The sequence below is a fragment of the Paramisgurnus dabryanus genome, chromosome 1 (genome assembly GCF_030506205.2).
Source record: "Paramisgurnus dabryanus chromosome 1, PD_genome_1.1, whole genome shotgun sequence".
Lineage (NCBI taxonomy): Eukaryota > Metazoa > Chordata > Actinopteri > Cypriniformes > Cobitidae > Paramisgurnus > Paramisgurnus dabryanus.
The window spans coordinates 29091820-29119716 of record NC_133337.1 but is presented as its reverse complement, the minus strand read 5'-3'; the positions used below and the strand labels follow the sequence as shown (position 1 = coordinate 29119716).

General features: G+C 37.3%; 1 protein-coding gene across 1 annotated transcript in view; it reads left to right on the top strand.

The window, feature by feature from the left end:
- The window catches only part of arhgef39 (Rho guanine nucleotide exchange factor (GEF) 39), a 65301-nt gene that overhangs the window by 26942 nt on the left and 10462 nt on the right, over window positions 1–27897 (top strand). Inside the window, exons 6-8 of the mRNA XM_065290127.2 lie at window positions 7393–7463; window positions 15562–15690; window positions 20062–20291. Of these exons, the coding sequence (XP_065146199.1) occupies window positions 7393–7463; window positions 15562–15690; window positions 20062–20291 (430 nt within the window). The remainder of the gene's footprint in view (window positions 1–7392; window positions 7464–15561; window positions 15691–20061; window positions 20292–27897) is intronic.

The following is a 27897-nucleotide window of genomic DNA, read 5'->3' as shown; positions in this document are numbered from 1 at the left end:
TGCATAAATAAGGGTGTGGCCACTTGAGTGACAGGAGGATTGCTTCTGCAGTCACTACCGTCGAGCTAAGTAGGCGTGGTTTCAGCATCCACCCACATTCCGCCTCTTTGCTCATTTTTGGTTATTCAGGAGTGACCGGCCGGCTCCGCCCATTTTGGGTTTCAAAAAAATCTCTTTAGAAACCTAGGAGTGACATCATGGACACTACGTCCATTGTTTAATAAAGACTATGGAGAAGATCCACAACTTTTCCTTTTTGTTGGGAAAGGGAGGAACATGAGCTCATCACAGAGACCATACTTACCCATTTTTAACATATAGGAAAGTCTCAAAAGATGGTGAACGATGGTAGCACGCAATATTCAAAACTCATTTCGTAGCGGTGCGCCACCCACATGATTTACTTCTTAACTGCATGTCTATGTGAGTTTAGCTTTTCACCACCTGGCACCTGCATGTCTGCTTCAATGACCTCAGACTCCAAACAGTGTGTTCAGGTCTCAACCTGATGAAGGGAAAAGAGCAAAGAGCAGAAAGATATAGACACTCGCAGACAGAAATCAATGACAGTTGTCAATGAAGTCCAAGGTCATCGTGTTCTCTTAACAAATAGGGAGCACTTATTTTGCAGAGGTGGTCAAAGGCTTTTGACATCATCTGTTAAAAACCACGTAGGCTTTTATCTGTGGCACTTTTTGTTATTTATAACCAGCAAGGCACTGTTTTAGTACCGTACATATTAAACATGTTTAAATATGTATAATGTTCTGTTTTAACTGTAAAGTTGTTGTTGTTGATGTACATTATTGTACATGTGCAGTTAGTTTACCTTATTGTCGTAAGATAGATGTAAACAGATTAACATTTTATTTTTGTTATTTAAAAAAAATAAAGATAAGAAAGTGAAATAATGTACACCCAGCCATTTAAAATAGACCCCTGATTTATTTTAAATTATGAAATAATATCCCCTTCTTGCCAAATATTGTTCTAGAAATTGGTGAAATTACATTAAGATTAATTTGTTAAATGTTTGTTAATGTTTATTTACTTTATCCACTTAGAAATGTGATGTGAAAACACGAATCTAGCAAAGCTGTATAATACCGATATTCCTTCAAGTGTAATGATGCAGTTTGACCATAGATTGTATAAAATAATGTTCTTGGTGTCCATGACGTCACACATACGTTTCTGAAGAGCATTTTTGAAGCCCAAAGTGGGTGAAGCAAGCCATCTGCATCTTGGCAGTGCGTTACCGCACGTCGGTCCCAGATAACCAAAAATGGTTGGAGCTGAGGAAAATCTCTAGCCCAACGTCCCGGGGCTATTGTGCATTCCAGTCGGGCTACCAAAATGCATCTACACCCTGCCTGTCGGGCTAACTTGACTTATAGAGAGGAAAAATATATTTAAATGCTTTTTTATTCTCTCACACATTTGTTGGGTAATTATTGTGTATGTAATTTAGACATCGAGTATTTAAACTGCGTTTGAACGTGAACTCGAGTTTACTTTCACTTTCCATTCGTGCAAAGTGTTCAGAAAGCAAGCAGTCCTGATTTGTCATTGACGATCTGGATCTGTTGCGCAAAATTTCCTCCAAAATGGAGATTTGTGGGATGCACATTCAGTGCCACCACATCCCAAAGATGCTCTATTGGGTTGAGATCTGGTGACTGTGGGGGCCATTTTAGTAAAGTGAACTCATTGTCATGTTCAAGAAACCAGTTTGAAATGATTCGAGCTTTGTTACATGGTGCATTATCCTGCTGGAAGTAGCCATCAGAGGATGGGTACATGGTGGTCATAAAGGGATGGACATGGTCAGAAACAATGCTCAGGTAGGCCGTGGCATTTAAACGATGCCCAATTGGCACTAAGGGGCCTAAAGTGTGCCAAGAAAACATCCCCCACACCATTACACCACCACCACCAGCCTGCATAGTGGCATGATGGATCCATTTTCTCATTCTCATTTTCAAATTCTGACTCTACCATCTTAATGTCTCAACAGAAATTGAGACTCATCAGACCAGGCAACATTTTTCAGCCTTTAACTGTACAATTTTGGTGCAAATTGTAGTAGGGCTGTGCAAAAATATTGATACAGCTAACTATCGTGATACATTTTACCCCCGATAGTGTATCGATATTTCAATCTCTATTATCGATATTTAAAAAAATAATAATAATAAACTAAATAAATGCAAACGCAAACACACAAAAAGGATTTAGGTAAATATTAGGCCTTGATCTTAATTGTATTTGCCAAGGACAGAGATCTAACATGCAATCATATTCTATAAGAACACTTTTCATAACACTAAATGAATGAGCACACACATGGCAGGATTTTTACGCTCCTTTAAATATGACAAGCTTAGCACGATATCCCGAGACCACCGCTGTGAATAAGTACACATCTTGCATACTGACTGTTTTGCCCGAAACTATTTATTAAATCTAAACTCTGAAAGAGGGAGGGTGGCCCAAAAAGGAGCCATCAGATTTTGAAGGCCCCACATCAGATGTTTGCTCCTTTCCCCTTAGCCTTGTAGTCTCAACTCTCTTAAAATCTCTCGTCAGAAGTGGAGTTTAAAGGATGTGCTCCTCTTCCCCCCGCTGTAGTTGTTACGGGTGACGGGTGACACAGGCGTTTTGGCGGCTGCCACCACTGTTTACATAATTTCGACATGGCCGCAGGGAAGAAAAGAGACTGAAGCTGCAGCCGTCTATACTTCACACTCCTCCAATTAGAAAGGCTCCTGCTCCGACGCTTAGCACGGATCTTGCAGTATGGGAATATTCAAGCTTAAAATTTTAGCCCACGGGCTGAGTCACCAAAGAAAAACCCCTCTGTGGACGTTTCAAACTTAAAGATGCCTCAGTTAATCTGACGATATGTTAAATGTGGACATAAAGCAGAATTTACTACCAAAAAGTTTTGTTGTTTTGTTATTGTTGAAACGAAATCCTGTATACTTTTAATACATTTTTGTTGTCTTATTGTGAATGATTATTATTGTGTGTAACCAAATGTTCTTTTTAAGTTGGAATATAATACAATTGTAAAATAAGGTAATGTGTTTTAACACATTAGTTAACAGGACGTAATACTTTTAAATACATTTATTTACCTTTCTCCCATATAATGCCGATATTCATTCAAGTAGGGTGATGCACTTTAACCATAGACTGTATAAAACAATAGACATAGTGTCCGTGATGTTACCAATAGGTTTCTAAAGAGCATTTTTAAGCCAAAAGTGGGCGGAGCCAGCTGGCAGTGCTTCACTCGCATATAACCGAAAATGGGTAAAGAGGCGAAACATGGGTGGAGCTGAGGTTCCTGGTTGCTGAAACCACGCTCGCCTAACTCGACAATCTACCTGTCACTCAAATGGCCACACCCCTATGGGGTGTAAACACCAAACTAGAATTCAATGATTTGTACGAGAAGACTACATGGAAAGTCAATGCAAACACGCGCGGGGCAATGTGAATGAAGCGAATTAAGCTGGGTGATCGTATGCTATTCGCCTTAAACGCGTCTTCGTGCAAGTTGAAATTATTGAACTCAAGCGAGAAATTTGCATGACCATAGTTAAATCCCACGAGTAATCTAGAGCGAGGAATGCGATGCTTCGCGTTTGGTGTATTCGCAGCAATTATTATGCAGGGTTACAAATGGGCAAAGAGGCGGAACATGGGTGGAGCTGAGGTTCCTGGTTGCTGAAACCACACTCACCTAACTCGACAGTCTACCTGTCACTCAAGTGGCCACACCCTTATGGGGCGAACACACCAAACACCAATTCAACGGTTTGCACGAGTAGATTACATACAAACTGAAAGATGCGAACTCGCACAAGGCAATGCGAATGCCGCGAATAGGGCAGCCTTAAACACCTTAAACACGTCTTTGCGCAAGTTGAAAATATTCAACTTAAGCGAAAAATTCGCATGACACGAAATTAAATTCCTGTAAGTAATCTAGAGCGAGCAACGCAATGATTCCCAATTGGTGTATACGCAGCAATAATTATGCAGGGTTTCAAAAAAATTTGCTCTGCTGACCATAACCTATTTACATTCTACCTAATGTTTTTCTATGTACACTAATACTTTTTAAAGTTGCACGCCATATAATGCCTATATTTATTCAAATAGGATGATGTATTTTAACCATAGACTGTATAAAACAATAGACGTAGTGTCTGTGATGTTACCAATAGGTTTCTAAAGAGCATTTTTAAGCCAAAAGTGGGCGGAGCCAGCAGTCACCATCTTGGCAGCGTGTTACTCCCAGATAACCGAAAATGGGCAAAGAGGTGGAACATGGGTGAATGCTCCCCTAACGCGACAATCTACCTGTCACTAAAGTGGCCACACCCTTATGGGGCTAACACACCAAACGCTAATTCAACGATTTGCGTGAGTAGATTACATACAAAGACGCGAACTCACGCAGGGCAATGCGAATTGGGCAACGCAATTGCTGCGAAAACATGCGCTATTCACCTCAAACGTGTCTTTTACGCAAGTTGAAAATATTCACCTCAAGCAAGAAATTTGCATGATACGAAGTTAAATCCCACGATTAATCTAGAACGAGGAACGCGATGCTTCCCGATGGGGTATACGCAACTATAATTATGCAGGGTTACAAAAAATACTTTTTAAAGTTGCACGCCATATAATGCCAATATTTATTTAGGTAGGATGATGCACTTTAAACATCTGTATAAAACAATAGACGTAATGTCTGTGATGTTACCAATAGGTTTCTAAGGAGCATTTTTAAGCCAAAAGGGGCGGACCAGCTGTCACCATATTGGCAGCGCGTCACTCCCATATAACCGGGTGGAGCTGAGGTTCCTGGTTGCTGAAACCACACTCGCCTAACTCGACAATCTTCCTGTCTCTCAAGTGGCCACACCCTTATGGGGCGAACACACCAAATGCTAATTCAACGATTTGCGCAAGCAGATTACATACAAAGTCAAAGACACAAACTCGCCCTGGCAATGCGAATGAAGGGAATCGGGCAGCACGATTGTCATTGAAAACATGCGCTATTCACCTCATCCACAGGTTTTGCCCAAGGTGAAAATATTCAACTCAAGCGAAAAATTCGCGAGACACAAAGTTAAATTCCTGCGAGGAATGCGATGCTTCGCGTTTGGTGTATACACAGCAATAATTATGCAGGGTTATTAAAAATTTGCTCTATAGATGGATTTTAGTCATGTGACCTTTTACGTCATGCCGCCATCTTGAGGACCTACCGAGTACCAGTAGGCTATTGACAAGCATTGTCTACCTTGCTATGATTTACGGATTTCTTATCTTTTACTGTCTATGATTCTTACGGATACAGTAAAGGGCTACGAAAGACAACATGTCGCATCTCGACTGTCATGAAAATAAATGCTACTTTAAAAAATATATCTTGGTTAGGGTGTGATGCCTACTCGATCCCTGTTGCGTTCTTCCAGCCGCTGTCCGCTGCTACCGAACTACCACTATTTTACAACATAAGAAGGCGCGACACAACATGAAACTTTGCTCGAAGTATCACCTGGATCTCTACACATGAACGCGAGCATTGAGAACATTGTTTGTGTACACGAAGTTTACTAAAAATAAAGGTTTTGTACAACTGACTTTGGCTGTTATGATGTCCGCTTGTCTTCTCTGCCAGACGTAAATAATCGATTTCCGAATGCGAATGAATGAATCTCATATGAGGCTCCTTTTTCAACTAGAAGGTCAATATTGTTTTTCACTTGCGACAAAACAACAAATTATCCGTGCATTTTTATGGAACTATGCTTTAGGAGATATCCCTCCTTACGTCGCATTCGGAGATCGATACATCTTGACTGGGAAGATGGCGGCGAGCGGACACCAAAACAGCCAAAGTCAGTTGTTCAAAACCTTTTTAGTTAACTCTGTGTTCACAAACAATGTTCTCAATGCTCGAGTTCACGTGTAGAGACACAGGCGATACTTCGAGCAAAATATCATGTTGTGTTGAGCCTTCTTAGTGTTGTTAAAATAGCGATTTTGATGCTCACAGCATATTGAAGGCATAGCTTCTAGTTCTTTTGCGACCACTTCAGGTCCTCAAAATGGCGGACGACAAGTTAGTGACATCAGCTGATATTCATGTATTGACCAAAACCTATTTACCTTTCTCCTAATGTTTTTCGACATAGACTAATACTTTTGAACGTTGCACGCGTAAACTGTTTTTGCTGTGTAAAATTATTCATATTAGTTCGTGATGCATAATTCAAACATATAATTTACAAACATATATTTTATATTTGTCTTTCTTCAGCAAAATGTTCGATATTTATGATATACTACGGTGACTTTTCATGAACCAGTCAATTGCATGAAAAAAATTGGATAACCAATCACCAGATAGCTCAAATCAAAGCCCCGCCCTTTTTTTCCAGATCAATCTAAAATGCATGTCACATTGGGGTGCAAACTTTCATTTTGGCTTTGAAGAAATGTTTTACTTTAAAATACTTAGTTGACCTAGCATTTAATGAGAAGCCATACGTTCTGTTTACATTCAGTGAATGCGTATGCTATTTAGCAACATGGTATTTGCTTTAATGCATATTTAATGCAGTAATTGCACCTGCGTAATACTAATATGCCTCATTCAAACTTGACAAGCTTCCAAATCAAAGTGCGGAAAACTGCGGAGAATCTCATTCCCGGTTGTGACGATCCCACAGAGTCTACATTTTCAGAGAGCCTTCAAACCCTTTGATGTCTTTAGTTGCTGCAGCTCTGAGTCTGCTTAAGTGAACTATAATCTCAAAACCTAAAACAGTGAAATAAATTACCACCAAATTTCCTCTCTTTCAATTTGGCCCTCACCTCATGATAAGGGTCATTTCCTTAATAGGACCCCTGATTTGCCCGACTATTTATAACCTTTTTATAATAATCGTAATTTTATTTTGTTCTGAACTGCTGTCCGCTCAATGCACGCTGAGGTGAACGTGAAGTGTGACCCTGTTAAATTCGTGTACTAGTTTGTGTACACGGTTCGGGTGGAAAGATGTAATATATTCTTTCTCTTTTTGTTTGTATGTCTCTATTTCCGTCTTGATTTCTCTTTTTGCATTCAAAGTATCAGCCAAAAACATTTAGGCGCATTATTTTGTAGGCTTGAACGGACCTTTATTCCTTTTCAAAAAGAAAAACTGCGATTTTTATTTCTCTAGCACGTAATTCAATGTTACGATGACAGCTCTTGTCCGACCTCCTTACCTTGACGCTCCGTGATCTGTTTTCTCTTGCGCTTCAAGGGTGTATTTATAGAAATGTTGCAATAAGCCTGTTTGTTCGTTGCTTTTTTAGGTACAAACATTTCTTGAGGGACCTGACGGAGAACACAAGTCCAGGCAACCTGGAGTTTCAACAGCTTTCAAGTAAGAGGATCCGCCGTCTCGCGACTCCACAAACACTCTCTTATCCTGTTAGCGCTCTGTGACAAAAATGTTGATGGGTTTAGCCTGTCTAGATGATGTTTTTTATCATTATCTGTTTATTGTCAGGATCTGTATCAAGCTGCGAAATCACATTCACCCAAGTCGCACTTGTTATGCATGTCAAATTTGCTTTCCACACGAGTTTGTCATGTACAGAGGAACCTAAAACAAGATCACTCGTCTGTTTGCGATGACTAGTAGGTGCATTGCGGAGGATACCGTGGCCCGTTCGAGAAGGTGCAAATGCTGAAATCGTTTCATATGCTGCCAAAACAAACCCGCGTCTTGAAGGAAAAAAGTTTTTAAGGTGGCAGTAAAAGCGACAGCGTCCCTTGTTTTTGTAACTTTGACTTTGGGCTCCTGATTTTTTTTTTTTTTTTGGTTGCCGGGGATGAAAGTATGGCTTAACGTAAATCTAAATATTCGATGTGGATTTTATCATCATTAATAAGGACCACATCAGAGGATATCAACAGTGCAAAATATAAATAAATAAAATTGCCGGCATCAACAGAGGCTCAGATAATGACTCTTTTTCTAACGTCAAATAAACAGCAAATTCGACTTAAAAGCCAGTGTACACAAGGAATTATTTATGTGTATCAATTAAAATCTCATTGGTTGCTTGCTGCTTTTGCTTACAAATTAAATCGGCTGCTGATTCTAAGATGAAGGTACATATCCAGATTTTCCCCTCCATTGCCTTTTCGTCCTCTCATTAGTTGCTTTTTAACTCCCTCACTTTATTTTTGCAGAGAGAAAGAGAAAGTTTTCTCATTCAGGCTGGGCATATTGTAAAGGGAATTATTTAAAAACAACCCCAGACAAATCATATTGTATCTGATTAAGCCAACTAGCTGTGAAATCACAAGAGGTTTTGTTGCCGTTTTTCAGTTTTCCTTTTTTGTGGTGGTGTTTTTGTTCCAGTTTTTTTTTCTTTCCTTCTCTCGTAACAGAGCTATTTCAGCGTTATGGATGTTACATTTTCAATCAAAAAATAAAACATAATTGCTCCGAGCAATACCAATATATATATATATTGAACCATCTGTTTATCAGAAAAATATCAGTCTGTACTCATGTTTTCTATTTTATAATGAAACATATAAGTATTATAGATGTGACAATAAAAGGGAATACTTAGGAATTCTGTGAATAAAATTGCACAAGAAAAATAAGGTACAGCTTTTTAAAGACCAAATATTTCATGTCTGCATATATGAAGTGCATATCGTCACTACGTTGTCTCAGACGATGGCGTTTTTGTCCTGTAGTGGCTACCGTAGCTTCTCTATGTGTTTCGAAAGGGAGGGGTGACTGAGCCGTTAATTGCAATTTGCAATCTCACCGCTAGATGCCACTAAAAATCTACACACTGGTTCTTTAAAGGTGGTGTGTGTAAATTTTAGTAGCATCTAGTGGTGAGATTGCGAACTGCAACCAACAGCTCACCCCACGATTTTAAAACACCTATGGTAGCCGCCACAGGACAAACATGTCGTCGTCTGAGACTACCGTGGGACGAAACGCTTACTATTGAGCAGTTTGTCCGTTTAGGGCTACTGTAGAAACATGACGGCGACTTCCATGTAAAGCCCGAGTTATAGTCGTGCGTAAGTTCTACGCCGTAGTTCTATCCGTAGCTCTTCGTAGCCTGACGTGCACCTCACAAAAATTTTAACAGCGCGTCAGTTCTACGCGGACCGCAAGCACTTCGATGCGGACGACGACGCAAAAGTTTAAATGAAAACCGACGCGGAACCTACGCCGTAGGACCTACGCACAACTATAAGGAGCCCTTAAGGAGACCCGCGGTGTATGTAGATAAAAATGGCTCATTCTAAGGTAATAAAAACAATACAGTTCATAATGTAAGGTCTTTATACACCAATAATATAGTTATGTAGATTATACTGCATTGTTGTCAAGAGATTCTTCTTAAAGTTACACAATGCAGCTTTAAGCCACCAAATATTGACATCTTAACCACGTTTGGTAAAAACTTTCTTTTTGACATTTGCATGGAATTTCTCAGGGATTATTTAACTCTTGATGAGTTATCTAGTCAATTGAGAGAAAACATTTGCATAAAAATAACGAGTTTCTGAAGATTTTTTTATGTTAATCTGCAATACCGTGATTATCCACTAGATGGATTTATGAAAAAACTGAAGCCAAAACGTTATTTACAAATTTTGAACTCTGTGTATGTTTGATAATCTTTCTGAATCTGTTCTCTAACGAAATTTCTTCACAAAAATGCAATTATTTCAGCTTTTTTTAAAAAATGTGTATTTTTAAAGAAAAATACCCATATTTAAGAGTTTATAAGCAGAGAAAAAATATAAATGGGATGAAATGTTTGTTTGCTTGTTTGTTTAAAAGCAAATGTTTTTTCATTTGATATATTTGTATATTTATATATTTTTAGAAGAAAATTTTCCTGGAAGGCATTTTATGAAACTTTTGTGAAAATCACAAAAAATGCTGGCGGGCAACTTAAAAAAAAATGGCTGGCGGGGAATGAGTTAATGACACAATATGGATATTTGTGCTTAAAATTGCAAAAAATGAAACGATGCACCTTAAGGTTGTTTGTAACTAATAAATAGCCATTATCGCACAGAGATTACGGAAAATTCATGGAAAATGCATCCAGGATTTGTCTGGGATTATTTGATTTTTGGTTCAGTCACACTGCCCTTGTTTTTCCGGAATCTGTGCTAAAGATGAGTCTGGTATCAGTGTAACTTCATAGTTCTGGTCTTAAAAACAATATGAAGAGTTTGGTTCCAAAACGCGATAAACGCCATTTCTTTTGGCGTTTTTCCATTGCATAGTACCCCACAGTTTAGTTTAGTTTGGGTCGGGTCAGCTCATCTCACTTTGGCGTGGTTAGCTTTTCCATCGAGTTTAGTATCACTTTGCAGTGGGAGGGATTATAGGCGTGTCGTTATATTTGCGCTGCCAACTGCTGTGACCTCATACAAGTGAGAGCGTTGCTGTACATTCCCATACATTTATTTATTTCTCAGTCCACCACAAAATTAAAATTGGCCACCACAAATAGATGTTTGCACATCGCGTTTATAACTACCTCTGTCTCACATGACAGTTTCTGTTTAAACACCCTACCCGTGGCGTCAGTCGATGCCTCATTGAAGTTGCATGTAAGCATATATAATGCGGCTGTGCACGTCGCGAATGTGCCGCCACAAACTGCAAGTCTGGAAAAAACTATTATGGTGTTCCTGATTCTCAACCTGTGGATGTTTTTCATCGTTAAAAGGGTGTTTGGAAACTTATAGCAGAACACAGATAACAACATGTTTGCTTGAGACAGCGCAAGCTAGCAGTAAGCTAAAGCTAATATTTACATTATAGCGATGACGTGACGATTCTCTCAGACCAATCAGTGATCTACAGTGTTTTCGCGTCACGTTTGGTATCAGCTCGGGTCGCTTGGAACCCCAACCGAGGTGGTACGAAAAAAAGCTTACTGCACCCAATGGAAAAGCTCCCAAAAGTAAGCTGACCCGACCCAAAATAAACCAAACCGTGGGGTACTATGCAATGGAAAAGTGCCATCTATTCGTCACCACCAGAATCATTATTGTATCAGGTCAGTATTAAAAAGTAAATTCTTAATTTTATGCAAAATCCGATATCCGCTGTTTTATCTTGTTGTCTTTTCTCCCTTTTTCCAAAACGTGATAAACGGCAGTCCTCCTTTTCTGCAGAATGCAATAAAGTTGCTTAACCAATCACAGCGCACCATTCCACACACTGTAAACAACAATGGCAGCGCTTTGAATACACTATGAATCCTAGTTTTCCTCATTCACTTTGTACTTCGTGATCAATAAAGTTCAGCGACGACGTCCCAAGTATAACAGTAGCAATGACAGTGTTCTTAATATGACAAAGTAAGTGTTTTGATTAATGCCATTATTGTTTAATCAGTGTATACCACTAGTCAACTAAATGAATATATAATGGCAAAGATGAATGCACATTTGATTCAATAGATTAATAGCATTTTGAAACTTGTCATGGATTTATTGCATTTTGCAGAAAAAAGAAAATCCGTTTTTATAATAAATCAAAGTATGGATTTGCATTTTTGATGTTATTATAACCTTAAAGATGCTATGTGAAAGTTTGTAACAGAAAATTATGGTTTTTATGTCGTCACTTTCTTGGTATAGGAAACACATTTTTACCCAAATTATTCAAAATGGATTTATTGCGTTTTGGAACCAAACTCTTCATATATAATAAAAAACAATATTCTGAATTCAGATTGTATGAGCCACATTCAAAGTTTAATAGTAAAAATCCTGTATTTCCACTATCACGTGTTGTATATATACCATCCAGACCTTACTGCATTTATTCTTGCATGCTACATTTTATCCAAATCGAACTGTTTTGATTATATTAATTAATCGTCTGCGTTTCACGTAGTCCAGTTTCTCCTGAACTCTTTCACAAAGACTGTCAAAGGTTAATTAAAAAAAGTTAACACTTGAGAACTCCGTGGACCTAGTTCTGTTTAAACATACTGGATGGCTAAAATAAAAAGACAGTGAGAAAGTGTTGGCAGAATGCGAAATGAGATCATATTAATAATGCATCAGTCGTGTCTCTGTTGAAACACAATTATAGAGAGGGTTTTCTTAAAAGTAAAGGACTGAAAGATGTACAGACTGAGGGCCAGTCATCTCTAAACAGCCACTTTGTTTGGTTGTTCTTGTAATTGTTCTAAAGATAAGCGACTCAATTAGCCAGCGATTATTTAACTGAGGCGAAAGCCTGGAGCGCTCTTCATCGTCTGCATTGTTAGAATCAACAAGACCAAAGCTGGGTTTAAAATTAGGATCCATCTGCTTGTTTATGTTCCTTTATTCCTCGTAATTAGTTGACAATTTCTGCATAGTTTAATGAATTCTGGGCACAAAACTGCTGAAATGTTTCTCAAACTCTGAAAACAAGTTATTTAGATAAAATAAAAATGTATTCGTTCATTGATGTTGCCTATTTTTCTTGGGCATTGACACATGATGCACTGACCTTGTGCTTTTGATGGGTAGCACAACATCCCATGGCAAGGTCTGCACATAGATTTCGCCCAATCAGTGATGTTTGGAAATGTTAATGCGCCCTCAACTTTCTCCAGGGGGTTGATGGTAAAATCAAACATTGTTATTATCATATGCAATAATGCTACATGCATAATGCATAAACGCCTATGGACTTATTGTGTCATGCTGTTGTATTACTCCTTTGACCGTTGAATTCAATTTAATATGAAAAAATAGGTCATACTTTATATTAATATTGCCATTAGCATGAAGTGTAACCTGTGTTTTACCTTGTAGTAGAGTTACAAGTTTTACTCCATTTTTTTCTTTATTATGTACTTAGTTATATAAAAATGTAACGTAACAATAAAACTACATTAAATGAATTACACTGAAAAAAGATTATTCATTCAATTTACTAAATTTTTTTAAGGTAAATGATTGGAATAAATTTATTTATGCTACCTTTTAAACAAAAGTTTTTTGTTTTGTTTTGTTTTTCAATTTTTTTAATGTAGCTTAAACCAACACTATGTAGTTTCCATGTAAAAATGACTTACAGCTCCCCCATGTGGTTGAAAAGTGCAACAGTGCCTGATATCAGACACTCTTTTGCAGGCAGAGGGAGGGGCGGGGCTGTGTTTCCTACCCTCCACCGCCACTTTCAGAGTGTGCTTGTAGCAGCTAGGAGGCTGCTCAGGTTGCAGCAACAGTACAATTTGTCCAGTTAAAAGTTGTTCTATCACTGGAATAATTTTAGAGACATTATTTAAAGGTAAAAAAACTACATAGTGTTGCTTTAAATAAATTGATTGCGACCACTTACCTTAAAAAATTTGAGTAAACTGAATGAATAATTTTTTTCAGAGTGCTCGGCATATTAAAATTCCCAGCTCATCCAAAATTTTGGAGTAAAGTCAGTTTTTTACGTGTACACGAACGGTCGAATCCATAGCCTTGCATAGTTTATTTGACTCGTACGTGTTGTTCGACGCATGCGCATTGCGACAAAAGGCAATGCGTCATCTGGGCTACATACTGTACTACATTCTACTGTAGGCGCATGCGTGACCTATGTGTACAATGTACTCAGGGTTTCAAAAAATCGGCAGTGCGCGTACAAAGGACGAAAATTTAAGCGCACGTCCTTACGCTTACAAAAATGGACCATTCTTCAACCTTAAAGCAACACTTTGTAGTTTTTCGACCTTAAATAACGTCTCTAAAATTATTTCAGTGAGCATCCTGCTAGCGGCTACAACCACACAACCTTGATTAACATGGTTTCCAAATGACTTGTATTGCCCTGACAACAGATTTGCAATTTGTATGCTCTGCACTTCTAGGATTTCATGACATCATAATTTGAAACAAGTAAAAGCAAAACTATCGGTATCTATCAGTATTGGTAGATGTCAGTCTAACTGTGCGTTCACTCAAGACGCGGTAGAGGTGGTAAAAATGTGCTATTTGCACGTAGTTTGCTGCTTGAACATTTTGAGTTTACTCTCTTCGTTCGTGCATGAATTTCTAGTCATTCGAGAAATTCACGCGGAAATTTGCATTATGGGAGGGGCTTCTGCAACTCTGCTTGCTTCTTGTAATCACATCACTACTAGAGCAAGCTCCTGATTGGTTGGCGCGGCGCGAATATCCGCCAAAGTTCAGATTTTCTAGCTTGCAGGTTTCCCATGGCAATGCTCAATTTGCGCGCCCCATGCCACAGGATACCTATTCAAATATCGTAATCAAATATCGGTATTGGCACAGAAATATTGTATTAGTGCATCTCTAGGACAACCACAACCGCTGGTTTAAATTAACCTAGAAAATTGACTAAACTGTGGATAAAAAAAAAACTAACTTTTTTTACAAAATTAACCATAGTTTTACTACAGTTAAAAAAACATGGCTACTGTAGTGAAACTGGTTTTACTTATAGAGATCAATAAACATGGTTACTACACTTTTACCACAACAAACATGGTTAATTTTTGCAAGGGTAGAATGTAACCCATTTCATTTTCAAAATAATTAATTTATGAAAATAAACACCACAGATGGACAATCAAATACATCTTTAATCATATTCTTAATTTTTCTACAATTGCATAATTAATGGCGCTATCCAGATAAATGTGAATAAATATTGTTGAGTCATCTCGTCAATAAAGAGAAAACGTTCCCTGAGGAGTTTCTACCTCAAGTTCATATTTTATCCACTTGATTTTGAGGAACTAATATGTTTGGCGGAAGAGTGATATTTGTACTAATGTAATTACAACTTATTTGTGTTTTATTTTATGAAATCCTGCTATGCATATGAAGTAACCGTTTTATAAAAGCAATATGCCCCGCAAAGCAGTGGTGTTACAGTGCTTCGCGTCATGCCTAACAACGCCCCTTAGCTGTTATAAAATGCACTGGTAACCCACTGCTTCTTGGGGCTTATTGCTTTAATACGAAAATCTTAGATATTTTCTTAGAATTGTTAAATGTATTTATTATTATGTATTTATCTTTCATTTTTTGCTACATACATTCCAGAATCATTTATATTTGCTTTGTGTAGTGTTTTTTTTTTTATTACAGTCCTCTTTATTTTACTTACTGCGGTTTATACATCCAGCAATACATAAGTGTAGTGAATTATATATTCATTATACATAAAACTAAAGGGGGTCCCTTTATCATATTTGGGGGTCCTTGGCATCATGACGTTTTGAAGACCCTTTTTAGGATATTGCAATACTTCAAAATATTAATCGCCCACATCTAGTGATGTATTTAAAAATGTTAATTATTCAGACTGAAGCTGTAGACAGAAGAAATATATTTAGGTACCATATTTAATTACATAATAATGCATTTTAGTGTCATATATTATAATTTATGTAGCAAGGATGCAGTTGAGCTTTACATTCGTCTGCTGTTTTTGTGTCCTCCCTTCGCAGAGGCAGTAAAAGCCATGTCAGAGGTCGCCCAGCGGATCCAGGACAACGCTCACAGACACGAGAACCACCTGCAGCTGCGTAGAGTCCAGAAACAGCTAAAGGGCCGAAAGACCAGAATCCTGGCTCCAGGTTAGAGACTTCGCATTTTTTATCACCATAAAGAGAGAGTTAATCGGATGAAGAAGGTCAATTGGAAGACGTCGTCTTGTTTAAAAGTGTCCGACTCTTCTCCCGCAATCAACAAAAGTGGCGTCGGCTAGTTTTGTTTTCGCAAACCACGATGGCGAACGGGAGAGTTAACCGAATTTATTGACAAGTCCTCTACGCTAATTGGTAATGGGGGGAAGTGTGCCATCAGTCAGTTATCGCCTCTTTAATGCTACTTGTGGAGTGGAGGTCCTTTCTTCCTCCTTATTTATCCCAAGGGAAAATGCCCACGTGCGAAACAAAAGAGAAGATGGAGAAGGAAGAAGAGAGTGAAAAAGATCTTGTCGTGAGCGTCTTGGCCTGCCAATCTCCCCCAGGACCAATTAGAGCCTCTCCTCATCTTGTGGGCCGACAGATAAAAAGGAAGTTGGGAGAGCGAGTGTGTGTTTGAGCGAGTGTGTGCACAAAGGTGGTTGAGAGGCTGGTGATGAATACCCAACGAGCGCTGGGCTCATTTCACACAGTGCTGGATGTAGGAAGGGTGTAAAAAAACCCATCTCATCCTGTTTTTCCAAAACTCCAGAATTCTACCAAGGTCTTTTTTTCTAGTCCAATAAGACTTCTTTTCCAAGCTCGCTTTTGCACTTTTTCTGACTTCAGAAGGCCCAAAGAGGCCGCGGTGGCTTATCGTCCATCTTCTTCCTTTCCTCCAATGTGACTCCGGAGCCCCTGAACAATATTAAGTGGCCTGGTTGGTGATAAGGGCAGTGTTGTTCTTAAAGCTTGAATCAATGGGACAATGATACGCCAGACAGTCGGATTTCTTGGAGTCCAGAGTGGGATGTTACCACTAGGGCAGCTTTTTGAACATCCTGAGGCTAATGTCTGGCCTGTGGCCTGTGCAATACATTTGAATGTATTCAATTCACAGACACTTTTTTCTATATCATTATTTTGCCAAAGGAGTCAGCAAAAACGTAGTCTATGGCTTCATTTATAGGGTACGTTCAGAAGTAGGAATAGAGTTGTAGCTGTGGAGACCGGTCCATAGTGCTGAAAATGTTATAAATCTAATCCTTGTGATTGTCAAAAACATTTGCTCATAAAAAAAAACACAAAAGGAGCAATTTTTAAAAGCATGTTTAAAGGGAAAGTTTACCCCAAAATGCTTATTTAATGTTTATAACCAAACAGATATGGGGCACCATTCACTTCCATAGAATCACTTTTCCTAAATGTCATCATTTAATGTCTGTAACCAAACAGATATGGGGCACCATTTACTTCCATAGAATAATGTTCCTAAATGTCATCATTTTATATTTTTAACCAAATGGATATGGGGCACCATTCACTTCCATAGAATTTTTTTTTTCTAAATGTTATCATTTAATGTTTATAACCAAACAGATATAGGGCACCATTCACTTCCATAGAATTATTTTTCCTAAATGTTATCATTTAATGTTTATAACCAAACAGATATAGGGCACCATTCACTTCCATAGAATTATTTTTCCTAAATGTTATCATTTAGGGGCGGTTTCCCGGACAGGGATTAGCTTAATCCAGGACTAGGCTTTAGTTTAATTAGGAAATATAACTAGTTTTAACAAACATGCCTTACTAAAAACATTACCTGTGTGCATTTTGAGGCAAAACAAAGGGCACTGATGTATTTTAAGATATGTCAGTGCAAGTTGTTGTCAGTTTGGACAGCTCTTAAAAATTTAGTCTAGGACTCGTCTAATCCTTGTCCGGGAAACCGCCCCTTAATGTTTATAACCAAACGGATATTGGGCACCATTTACTTTCAAAGATTACTTTTCCTAAATGTTATAATTTAATGTTTATAACCAAACAGATATGGGGCACCGTTCACTTCCATAGAATTATGGTTCCTAAATGTTTTCATTTAATGTTTATAAACAAACAAATATGGGGCACCATTCACTTCCATTTAATTATTTTTCATAAATAATATCATTTAAAGGCGGGGTGCATGATCTCTGAAAGCCAATGTTGATTTGAAATCACCTAAACAAACACGACCCTACCCCAATAGAATCAGGACCTTCTTTTGATAGACCCGCCCCACACATTCACAACCCAGGCAACAATGTCGGTTAGTAGACACGTTCCTTACTGTTGATTGGCTACAAGTGTGCTTTGGTATTCGGTCTGATTCCCTTTTCCAAAGTGTTTTTCAAAAATCATGCACCCCACCTTTAATGTTTGTAACCAAACGGATATGAAGCACCATTCACTTCCATATAATTATTTTTTAAATTATTCCTAAATGTTATCATTTAATGTTTATAACCAAACGGACATGGGGGACCATTCACTTCCAAAGATTACTTTCCCTAAATGTCATCATTTAATGTTTGTAACCAAACAGATCTGGGGCACCATTCACCTCCATATAATTATTTTTTCTACTGTAAAAGTCAATGGGGCCCCAGATCTGATTGATTACAAACATTTTTCAAAATATCTTAATTTATGTTGTTTGAACGTCAGAATGGTCATTTTTGGGTGAACTCTGCAACAAAGCTACACTTTGCCATTCAATGAAAGTGAATGGTGACCACAGCTGTCATACAAATTTTTCAGTGAATAGCTACTTATATGTCAATCCATTCCTCAGGGAGAAAGTTATTTTATGGATGGTATGTTGTCCTTCTGTAGCTTTTGTACCCTGTGCAATATACTGTACATCAGTGCCATTCCTCATTTCGAGAATCAAATCAAGCAAAAAATCTAGCTTCTTAGGTGGATGAATTTGCATGTACTTGATTGACCTGTGTTTTAGGCTCTAAAGACACAAATTGGTCCTACAGTTTAATAAACTGAATCCGAATCATTTACCTAAACTTGTTTCAAACTTTTGGGGCACCATTCACTTCCATGTAATTATTTTCCTGCTACAGAAGTCAATGGTGCCCCAGATCTGCTTGGTTACAAAATGTTGATTTGTGTTGAGCAGAACAAAGGAATTAAACACGTTTGAGCCAATTTGAAGGTGAGTAATGATGTAATTTTTGGGTAAACTATCCCTTTAAGATGCACTTTGCCATTTAATGAAAGTGAATGGTGACCACAGCTATCATGCAAGATTTTCAGTGAATAACAACTTAAATGTCGATTAATTCCTCCAAGAAAGTTATTTTATGGCTTTCAGAAAACTTTTGTGGGATGTTGTCCATCTGTAGCTTTTTGTATTCTGTATTGTTAGGTGGATAAATTTGCATTCACTTGAGCGATCTGTGTTTTGGGCTTTAAAGACACAATTCGTCCTTCAATTTAATACATTGAATCAGAAAGAATTGTGCACCTCACAAACTGTACATCGAAACTCCTTTTTTACCAGACATGAAAGCGTAAGCTATCCAACAAAGCCCTTTCGAAAATTAACAATGATCTGACTTGCCATTCCATCACTTTCAAATGGAGACGTGCTTTCATGTGTCTTCTCGGTCTTTGGCTTGGTCACATCAGGAGCACCCAGCCGCTTTGTAGTGCAACCTTTAGCACCCTGCAAACCACCAGGTCCTTTGTAGCCGGGCAGAGGTTCTCTTTGACAGGGGAAGTTGAAAGCGTTCGACATGAAGAGGGGATCTCCAAGTTCCTGCTCTTTGAACTGAGCCGACAAAGTTTTCCTTGGATATGCCAATCCAAGAGCGGGGAAGAGAACATGCGGAAAAACGAATTCACACCGTATCGCTTGTTTTATTGCATTACATAGATGTCTCTGAATCATATTGGAGTCTACGCTTATTGCATGCATTTATTACGTGCTTTAATAGCATCAAGAAGGTTTGCACGGTAAATCTGTTGTGTTAAACCCGATTAGTCTTTTAGGCAATCCGTTTTTTAAAACATGAACTGAACTGTCTCCTGTAAATGCCTGTAACCAATTTAAAGAAGCCGTAGAAAGCATTAAATCCGATCTGCTCGCGCCGCCCGGGAGCATCAGAAGATGTGTCCTCATTGTTGCCTCATATTAAACCTGTGGCATTTTAAAAAAGCAATTGGACCCCTACTTGACCCCTCTGCTAATCATAGAGTGCTTGTCTGTCGCTCTAAGCGTCCGTTTGGGGCTCGGCACGCTCGCTATCACCGCGGCCGCAGTCTCCAGGTTCACCGGGGCAATTAAAGGAATCAGTAGCAGGAATGAAATTTCATCTTATCTATCCAAATGTCAGCATCTAATTTAGTTTCCATCACGCAACTGCCAATCACTTAGAAGGGAGATTGGTTGCCTCATCTTTTGCGGTAAAAGGTGGACTCGGGTACAATAAGTAAGCCCTTAATAGATGCTTCACGTTCTGTTGTCTCTTCTTCTGGCAGGGAGGTGGTACATTCGGGAAGGCTGGTTGAAGACAGTGCCCACTAAAGGGACGGAGGCCAAGCCCAAAATGTTCTTCCTGTTTTCCGACATCCTGCTCCAAGCCAAACCGTACAGTCCTTTACACCCGACCAACGGGGGGAAGTTTGCATGCCAGCGAGTCTACCCATTGAAGGAGTGCACTGCCGACAAAGTTTTTGGCCACACTAAAAGCCAAGGGGGCCTTATCAGTGTAAGTGTATACCGTGATGTCCGTATGGACTAAATAAAGCATGCTTTGGTATTTAATAAAGGTTGTACGTCGTTGCTACGTCAACGTTTTATTTAGGTGAAAATTCATTGTGGCAGGGTTTCCCAAACTGGGGTTCATGAACCCTGGTGGTTCACAAAGAAATTGCAGGTGGTTCATAATGAATCATTTACAATTAAATAATAAAATGTAATAATTAAAAAATAAAAAATCTGAATACTAACAAAATATTTTATTTGTTTATTATGTGTTCATTACACAACAAATGTGCTATTGAATTATTTAAATATTTACTTAAAGGGATATTTCACAAGACTTTAAATATTTGGTGTCCCCAGAGTACATATGAAGTTTTAGCTCAAAATACTCTATATATAATTTATTATAACATGTTTAAGGATTAGTAAATTTTCTTCAAAAAAATCCAGATAATTTACTCACCACCATGTCATCCAACATGTGGATGTCTTTCTTTGTTCAGTCGAGAAGAAATTGTGTTTTTTGAGGAAAACATTCCAGGATTTTTCTCATTTTAATGAACTTTAATGGACCCCAACACTTAACAGTTTTAATGCAGTTTAAAATTGCAGTTTCAAAGGACTCTAAATGATCCCAAACGAGGCATAAGGGTCTTATCTAGCGAAATGATTACATGAACTCGGCTCGTTTACTTCCATTGGTAGTCGTTCCCAAAAGTCGCTCATCATTTGCATAAGGTTTAACGTTTTTCAACTTTGCCGCATAACTGAACACTTCCTGTCGCCAATGATTACGGTCATAGCGGCTTCTGCGACTTCGCTGAGACTACGCTCGCTTCTTGTAATCACGTCACTACTACAGCAAGGTCCCGATTGGTTAACGCAACGCAGAAATCCGACAAAGTTCAGATTTTCCAACTTGCGCGTTTCCCGCGGCAACGCTCAATTTGCGCGGAATGCGCCATCCGCACCGTGCATTCCACATCAATCGCGCCGCGCCGCAGGATGCCTATTCGTGTCATTGCATTAACTTAACATGTAAATCACTCGTGCTTGCCACCTCTACCGCATCTGGTGTGAACGCCCAGTTAGAATAACCAATCAGAGTTGGTGGACCTATACATTTATGTCAAGTATATTCATATCCTGCTTCTGATCATTGACCATGCACACCAGATGGAGACTTGGGGATATGGGTGAAGATTTGTACTTTAATAAGAAATAAATTATGTAATTATGTGAAAAGGGGTCATAGCGTTTAAATCTGACTTTTAAAATCTTTAAGTGCTATAATTGGGTATCTGGTGCATCTATCAACCTAGAAAATGTGTAAAAGATCAACTCAGTAACTTAGTTTTAGCATTCTCTGCAAGCATGTGAGAAAATAGATCATTGAAATTTGGCTCTCCTTGTGATGTCAGCAGGGGATAATGCCGCCCCTAAATCTGCACAAGCCAATCACGGCACTAAATAATTGACATCACGATTGGGTTTTGATGTCCACCATCAACAAACCACCATCATTGCGATCAGTGTTTGCATTTCATCAGCTCATTTGCATTTTAAAGGACACACATTTTTGCTTGGACCTACGAAGTGGCAATTTTAACATTTTATAATAAATTATCTGTGAGGTATTTTGAGGTAAAATTTCACATATGCACCCTGGGGACACCAAAAACTTATTTTACATCTTAAAAAATGCACAAAGATGCATATATTTCCCATAGGCACACTCTTTGACTCTATTTAATAAATCTGAACCGTATATCTCTCCCCACACAGATTGTTCTCAGAGCGATTCAGTCTGCAAAAATTAAATTTTTTCTGCTTCGGCTAATGACGTGAGTTTCTCGTAAGGCTTCAAGTTTTAATGTCTTGACACTGCTTGATCTCTTTCCAGGTCTGCCGCTGTGTGACAAATTATATCTAAATGATCTCATGAAACATTCAGACGAACGTATCGCGCGCCACAAACCAGATTTTGTCGTTCCTTAATCATTTGGTTATTTATTTTGTTTGTGAAAAGCGTACAACCACTACACCCTCAGAAAAGCTGTCACCAGGACGGAGACCATTTTTTAAAGGTCCTAATGTTCCCAGTGACAGCTTTTGTACCTTTTTCTGAAAGTGTAACCAGTCAACAGATATTTAGTATTTCAGCTGTTTTTTTTTTTCTTAAAAGGGATGACATTTGTAACAGTAATTTACCTGCTTTTATGAATTATCTGCGCATTTTAAATAGCAAATGCATGAATTTTAGGGGTGGTTACTGTTTCACTTACTATGCAATTATTACATTTTGCATTTATTTAGTGTGCACAGGGCATCTGCCAAATGGGTGATTCTCACGAAATCCATATTTAAAAGGTGTCCAGCATCAGATTTTTTAAAAAGCAGTTGAAGACAATTTTTTCCACATATAAGATTAAGGTCTGAACTATAACCATTATTTTGGATTTAAAAAATATTTCCTATAGAATTATTTAAATTTTTTAGATTATCATTATCGAAAATTATCATTACCGCTACATGATATTACATTAAATATATTCATTTACAATTTATGTAAATATATTACATTAAATATATACATTAAATATATGTATTTGCACATATATAAGATTAAGGTCTGAACTTACTATAACCATTATTTTTTTAGAGGATTTAAAAAAGTTTTTTAGATTATCATTATCAAAAATTATCATTACCGCAACATGATATTACCTTAAAAATATGCATTTACAATATATGTTAATATGTTACATTAAATATAAGGATTTAAAACATATTTCCTATAGAATTATTTAAATTTTTTAGATTATCATTATCGAAAATTATCATTACCGCCACATGATATTACATTAAATATATGCATTTACAATGTATGTTAATATATTACATTAAATATAAGGTTTTAAAAAATATTTCATATAGAATTATTTAAATGTTTTAGATTATCATTATCAAAAATTATCATTACCGCAACATGATATTACATTAAATATATGCATTTACAATATATGTTAATACGTTACATTAAATATAAGGATTTAAAACATATTTCCTATAGAATTATTTAAATTTTTTAGATGATCATTATCGAAAATTATCATTACCGCAACATATTACATTAAATATATGCATTTACAATATATGTAAATATATTACATTAAATAAATACATTAAATATATGTATTTGCACATATATAAGATTAAGGTCTGAACTTACTATAACCATAATTTTTTAGAGGATTTAAAAAAGTTTTTTAGATTATCATTATCAAAAATTATCATTACCACAACATGATATTACATTAAATATATGCATTTACAATATATGTTAATATGTTACATTAAATATAAGGATTTAAAACATATTTCCTATAGAATTATTTAAATTTTTTAGATTATCATTATCGAAAATTATCATTACCGCCACATGATATTACATTAAATATATGCATTTACAATATATGTTAATATATTACATTAAATATAAGGTTTTAAAAAATATTTCATATAGAATTATTTAAATGTTTTAGATTATCATTATCAAAAATTACCATTACCGCAACATATTACATTAAATATATGCATTTACAATATATGTAAATATATTACATTAAATATATACATTAAATATATGTATTTGCACATATATAAGATTAAGGTCTGAACTTACTATAACCATTATTTTTTTAGAGGATTTAAAAAAGTTTTTTAGATTATCATTATCAAAAATTATCATTACCACAACATGATATTACATTAAATAAATGCATTTACAAACTCATGTTTCGGTAATGAGAACTAAAAAGTTATCTAGGTACTATGACAAATAAAATTTCAACTTTTAACTTTTAAAAATGTTAGTTCATTGAGGGTTTAAACAATGATTGGAAATTGTTGCGGAGGATGAGAAAATTGGTCTTGGACACATTTATATTCCTTATTATTGTCTCTACATTTACCAATGATCACCAATACCACATGTTTCTTTACTGTAAATGTTTATAGTATAACATGCACTGAAGCTTTTTATTTTTTTTATTATAAATATTTCCATGTCAAAGAACCCAAATCCAGTCATGGACACGTTGCGGTAATGAGAATTTTCATTTGAAATAATGTGTACATGAAGAGATGTTTAGTATGCTTCTTATTTTGATACTCTTACTTTGCATTTACTTTTTTATCAAAATGTTTTCATGACACCTCATAAGTCTAATTTCGCGAGAATCACCCAAATGCATTAATGTAAGTTACAGTTTGGCTAACTTAAACCTGTACGTCACATATGAATGACCTAAAAAAATCAAAATCAAAGCGAAATTTATTTTGCATGCTTGCAATCTGTTGTGATGACCCCTGTGGACAGACTGAAGTCACTACAGTCTTTTAAACCTCACTGTTTGTTTGGCCACTACTCATTGTCCCCTAACTAGTAGTAAGCTATCACATGACATGTATTTTTGGGGTGCACTGAATTACTAGATTCAAAGCCGCCCGCCCTGTAGAGCCCTGGGAAGATGCATCGCTCAATCAGATATGCTTTTCATCCTCTCTTCCGTTGAATGCATCTTCCTGAACCGCTGTCTGTACCCGGCGCCCCTCCTCTCACATCCGCCGCGTATTATCTAATGGCTAGAAATGGCAATTCATTAGCCAGTTATCCCTCGGAGGATCCAAATGCATACTCGATAGCATTAGCTATAATTTCTCATAAGGACACATTATTGATCCGCGCTCCACGCGCCTCCCACCTGGACCGAAGAGGAAAGAGCCCGTCAGCAGTCTCGGGCCCCTCCCCGACCGGGCCGTGAAGAATTAAAGCAAAATTAAATTTGACAGCTGGAAATGCCATGGCAATCTATATGCAAAGTTTGAAAGTAGTAGTAGTAGTGGTGTGCTATGAACATTTTCTCTCTCTCTTCCACTTGTCTAGATGAGAGAGTGTTTGTATTTAGATAATTATTTTGCCCCTTCTTCATTTCTCGCATCCCTTTCGTCTCGCCGCGGTTCTTTCCGACTCTTTCTTCTTCTTCCTCCTCCTCGAATATTATTCTGCATCCATGACCGATTCTCTTTGATGTATAAATAATCAAGTGAAATTATGTGCGTCGGAGAGGCTCCCCGCATCGCCGTTCTTATTATAAGTTAGTAATTTCTACCTAAGAGGGTCAGATTTCCTGACAAATCCCTAATTATCGCGTCGTGGTGGAAGTGGAATCTATTTGTGCGACCCGTTCCCCTAATACGGCGCGCCGCCTCGCCTCGCTCACTGAACTCGGTAATTGGATAATACTTCTGATGATGGGACGTTTGAAATCTTAATCTATTTAATACATAATGAAGAAACCACCACCACCTGCACCTTTCTCAAAATATAACCGTTCGTTTTACCCGGTGTCCATTAAAGCGCGCTCATTACTATTAGGTCCCCGGTGGTAATAAAGATTAAAACCGATTATTGATATGCTGTCTGTAACTGCCGAGGGTTTCTCTCCACTCCTGCGGTTTCAGGTAAATGCGAAAGGTCATTTAATACTTTCAGGGCCCCAATTATAATCCACTCTAATGGCCCCCGCCGTAATTATTCAGAGGATAAAGCCCTCGCCTCTGTTTGGGGTTGGACGGTTTCCGTTGTCTTGTTTGACATGTGTAATCTAGCAGTGGAGTCTCCACAGTACGGATGAGCGATGGTAATTGCTGTTGATTCAGGGATGAGCCATCTGACGGGGGAGGAGAACATGGGCCGAGCTGGAAAACTTGTGCCAGATTCGCAGCTGAGAGCATCAACGGGCACATCTGCGCATCTTTGCTCTAGAATCCACAGCCGGGTGTTTTTCTTCCCGTTTTAGCCTATTTGGCGTGATGATCGGTTTTAGGTTTTCGTCTCATCGGTTGAAAGTAATGATGTTGATGTTTTTAGAGGTGGATTAAGCCTTTATCTGCGTAGGGCTCCTAGTAGACAGCAGACGACCCCGGGCCGGATCCACGCCGAAGTCAGCAGCTCTTGCCCGGAGTTGTATGCTGTCTGGGACGGTATTGACGAAAATTGCCATGTACAGTAACTTTCTAGATTGTGCGGTATGCGATACAATAATGCTTTTAAAGTTAAATCTAGTCAAATTATAGAAAAACGTCAAATGTAAAAAAAATCACATTCTTTTTGTGAAAAGAAAGCATTGCTTTTTGTGTCTCGTCAGTCTGCATTCACTTTAAACTTTAACTATACATATATTTTTGTCGTATTAAGATCATTTGATTATTACAAACAAAATAAATTTGCAAACGCTGGTATGCACGCATGTGATATTTTGGTCCTAGCTGGTAAGGCTGCTCGATTATGTGCAAAATCATAATCACGGTTATTTTAATAAAAATCGTAACTGCGATTATCTACATCTCTGGCTTTGAAACATGCATTAATTGAATTTTTTTTATTCAATTAGTGTTGCAATTGGCTGCATGTGCAGAGGCACAAAATTTATATTTTAACGCTTTGCCCGCCATTGGCGTGTTATCTCGTAAATTAAGAGAAAACATTCGTATGAAAAAAAAACTTGTTCCTGATGAGGTTTTATGTTAATCTATACCGCAATTATCCACTAGATACCCAATTTATAAAAAAACTGAAGCAAAAAATGATTTACTTATTTTAAACTCTGTGTATGTTTTAATAATCATTCTGAATCTGATCTCTTAGTTCCTTCACACAAATGCAATTATTTCAGCATTTTTATAAAAAAAAAAAATTGTAAGAAAATAGCCATATTTAAGAGCTTATAAGCAGAGAAAAAAATATATAGATAGGATGAAACGTTTTTTTTTTTTTTAAGCAGAGGGTCTGTTCTTTCATTTGATATATTTATATGTTTATATATTTTTTGAAGAAAATTTTCCTGAAAGTCATTTTGTGAAACTTTTGTGAAAATCACAAAAAAATTCTGGCGTGCAACTTTTTCAAAAAATGGCTGGCGGGTAATGAGTTAATTGTACAATAATTGTTTTTCCTCGATTTGTTTTTGTAATTGTTTGAATTAAAAAATAAAATCAAAAATGATTAATTTCACAGCCCTACTAGCTGGTAGTTTTATGTGGTTTTGTTCTCTTTGGTCATGTGTTTGCAACAATTTTTTTGTAAAAAGAGATGATGGACTGCTGGCACAATGATTATCTGTGGTACGACATCAACAAAGTGGTTTTTGGACGCCCTCTAGTGGTGCAGTTAAATTATATGCACAATAATGGAAGTATGTCAAATTTGACAGTAAAATTTGCGCATTCGCTTTTATCCAAAGCAACTTGAAGTATCATCAGACTATACGTTTGAATAGTGCAATTCATCTACACAAACCCAGGGGCGTCATGCAGCATTTTTTTAAGGGGGCACAGCTCACAGAAATTTGTGCATACACAGACATTTAAAGAAATATTATAGAGCATTCACAGTCTTTTCATGGCACTCCCACTTACATTTCTAACAATCTGCTTTCATGTAAAAACCACCAAAATAAATGTGATTACTTCAAAATAATGACATTTACATCTGAAAAGTTGCGCAGTTGCGTCTGCAGCACCAATAAAGTAACATATAACATGAT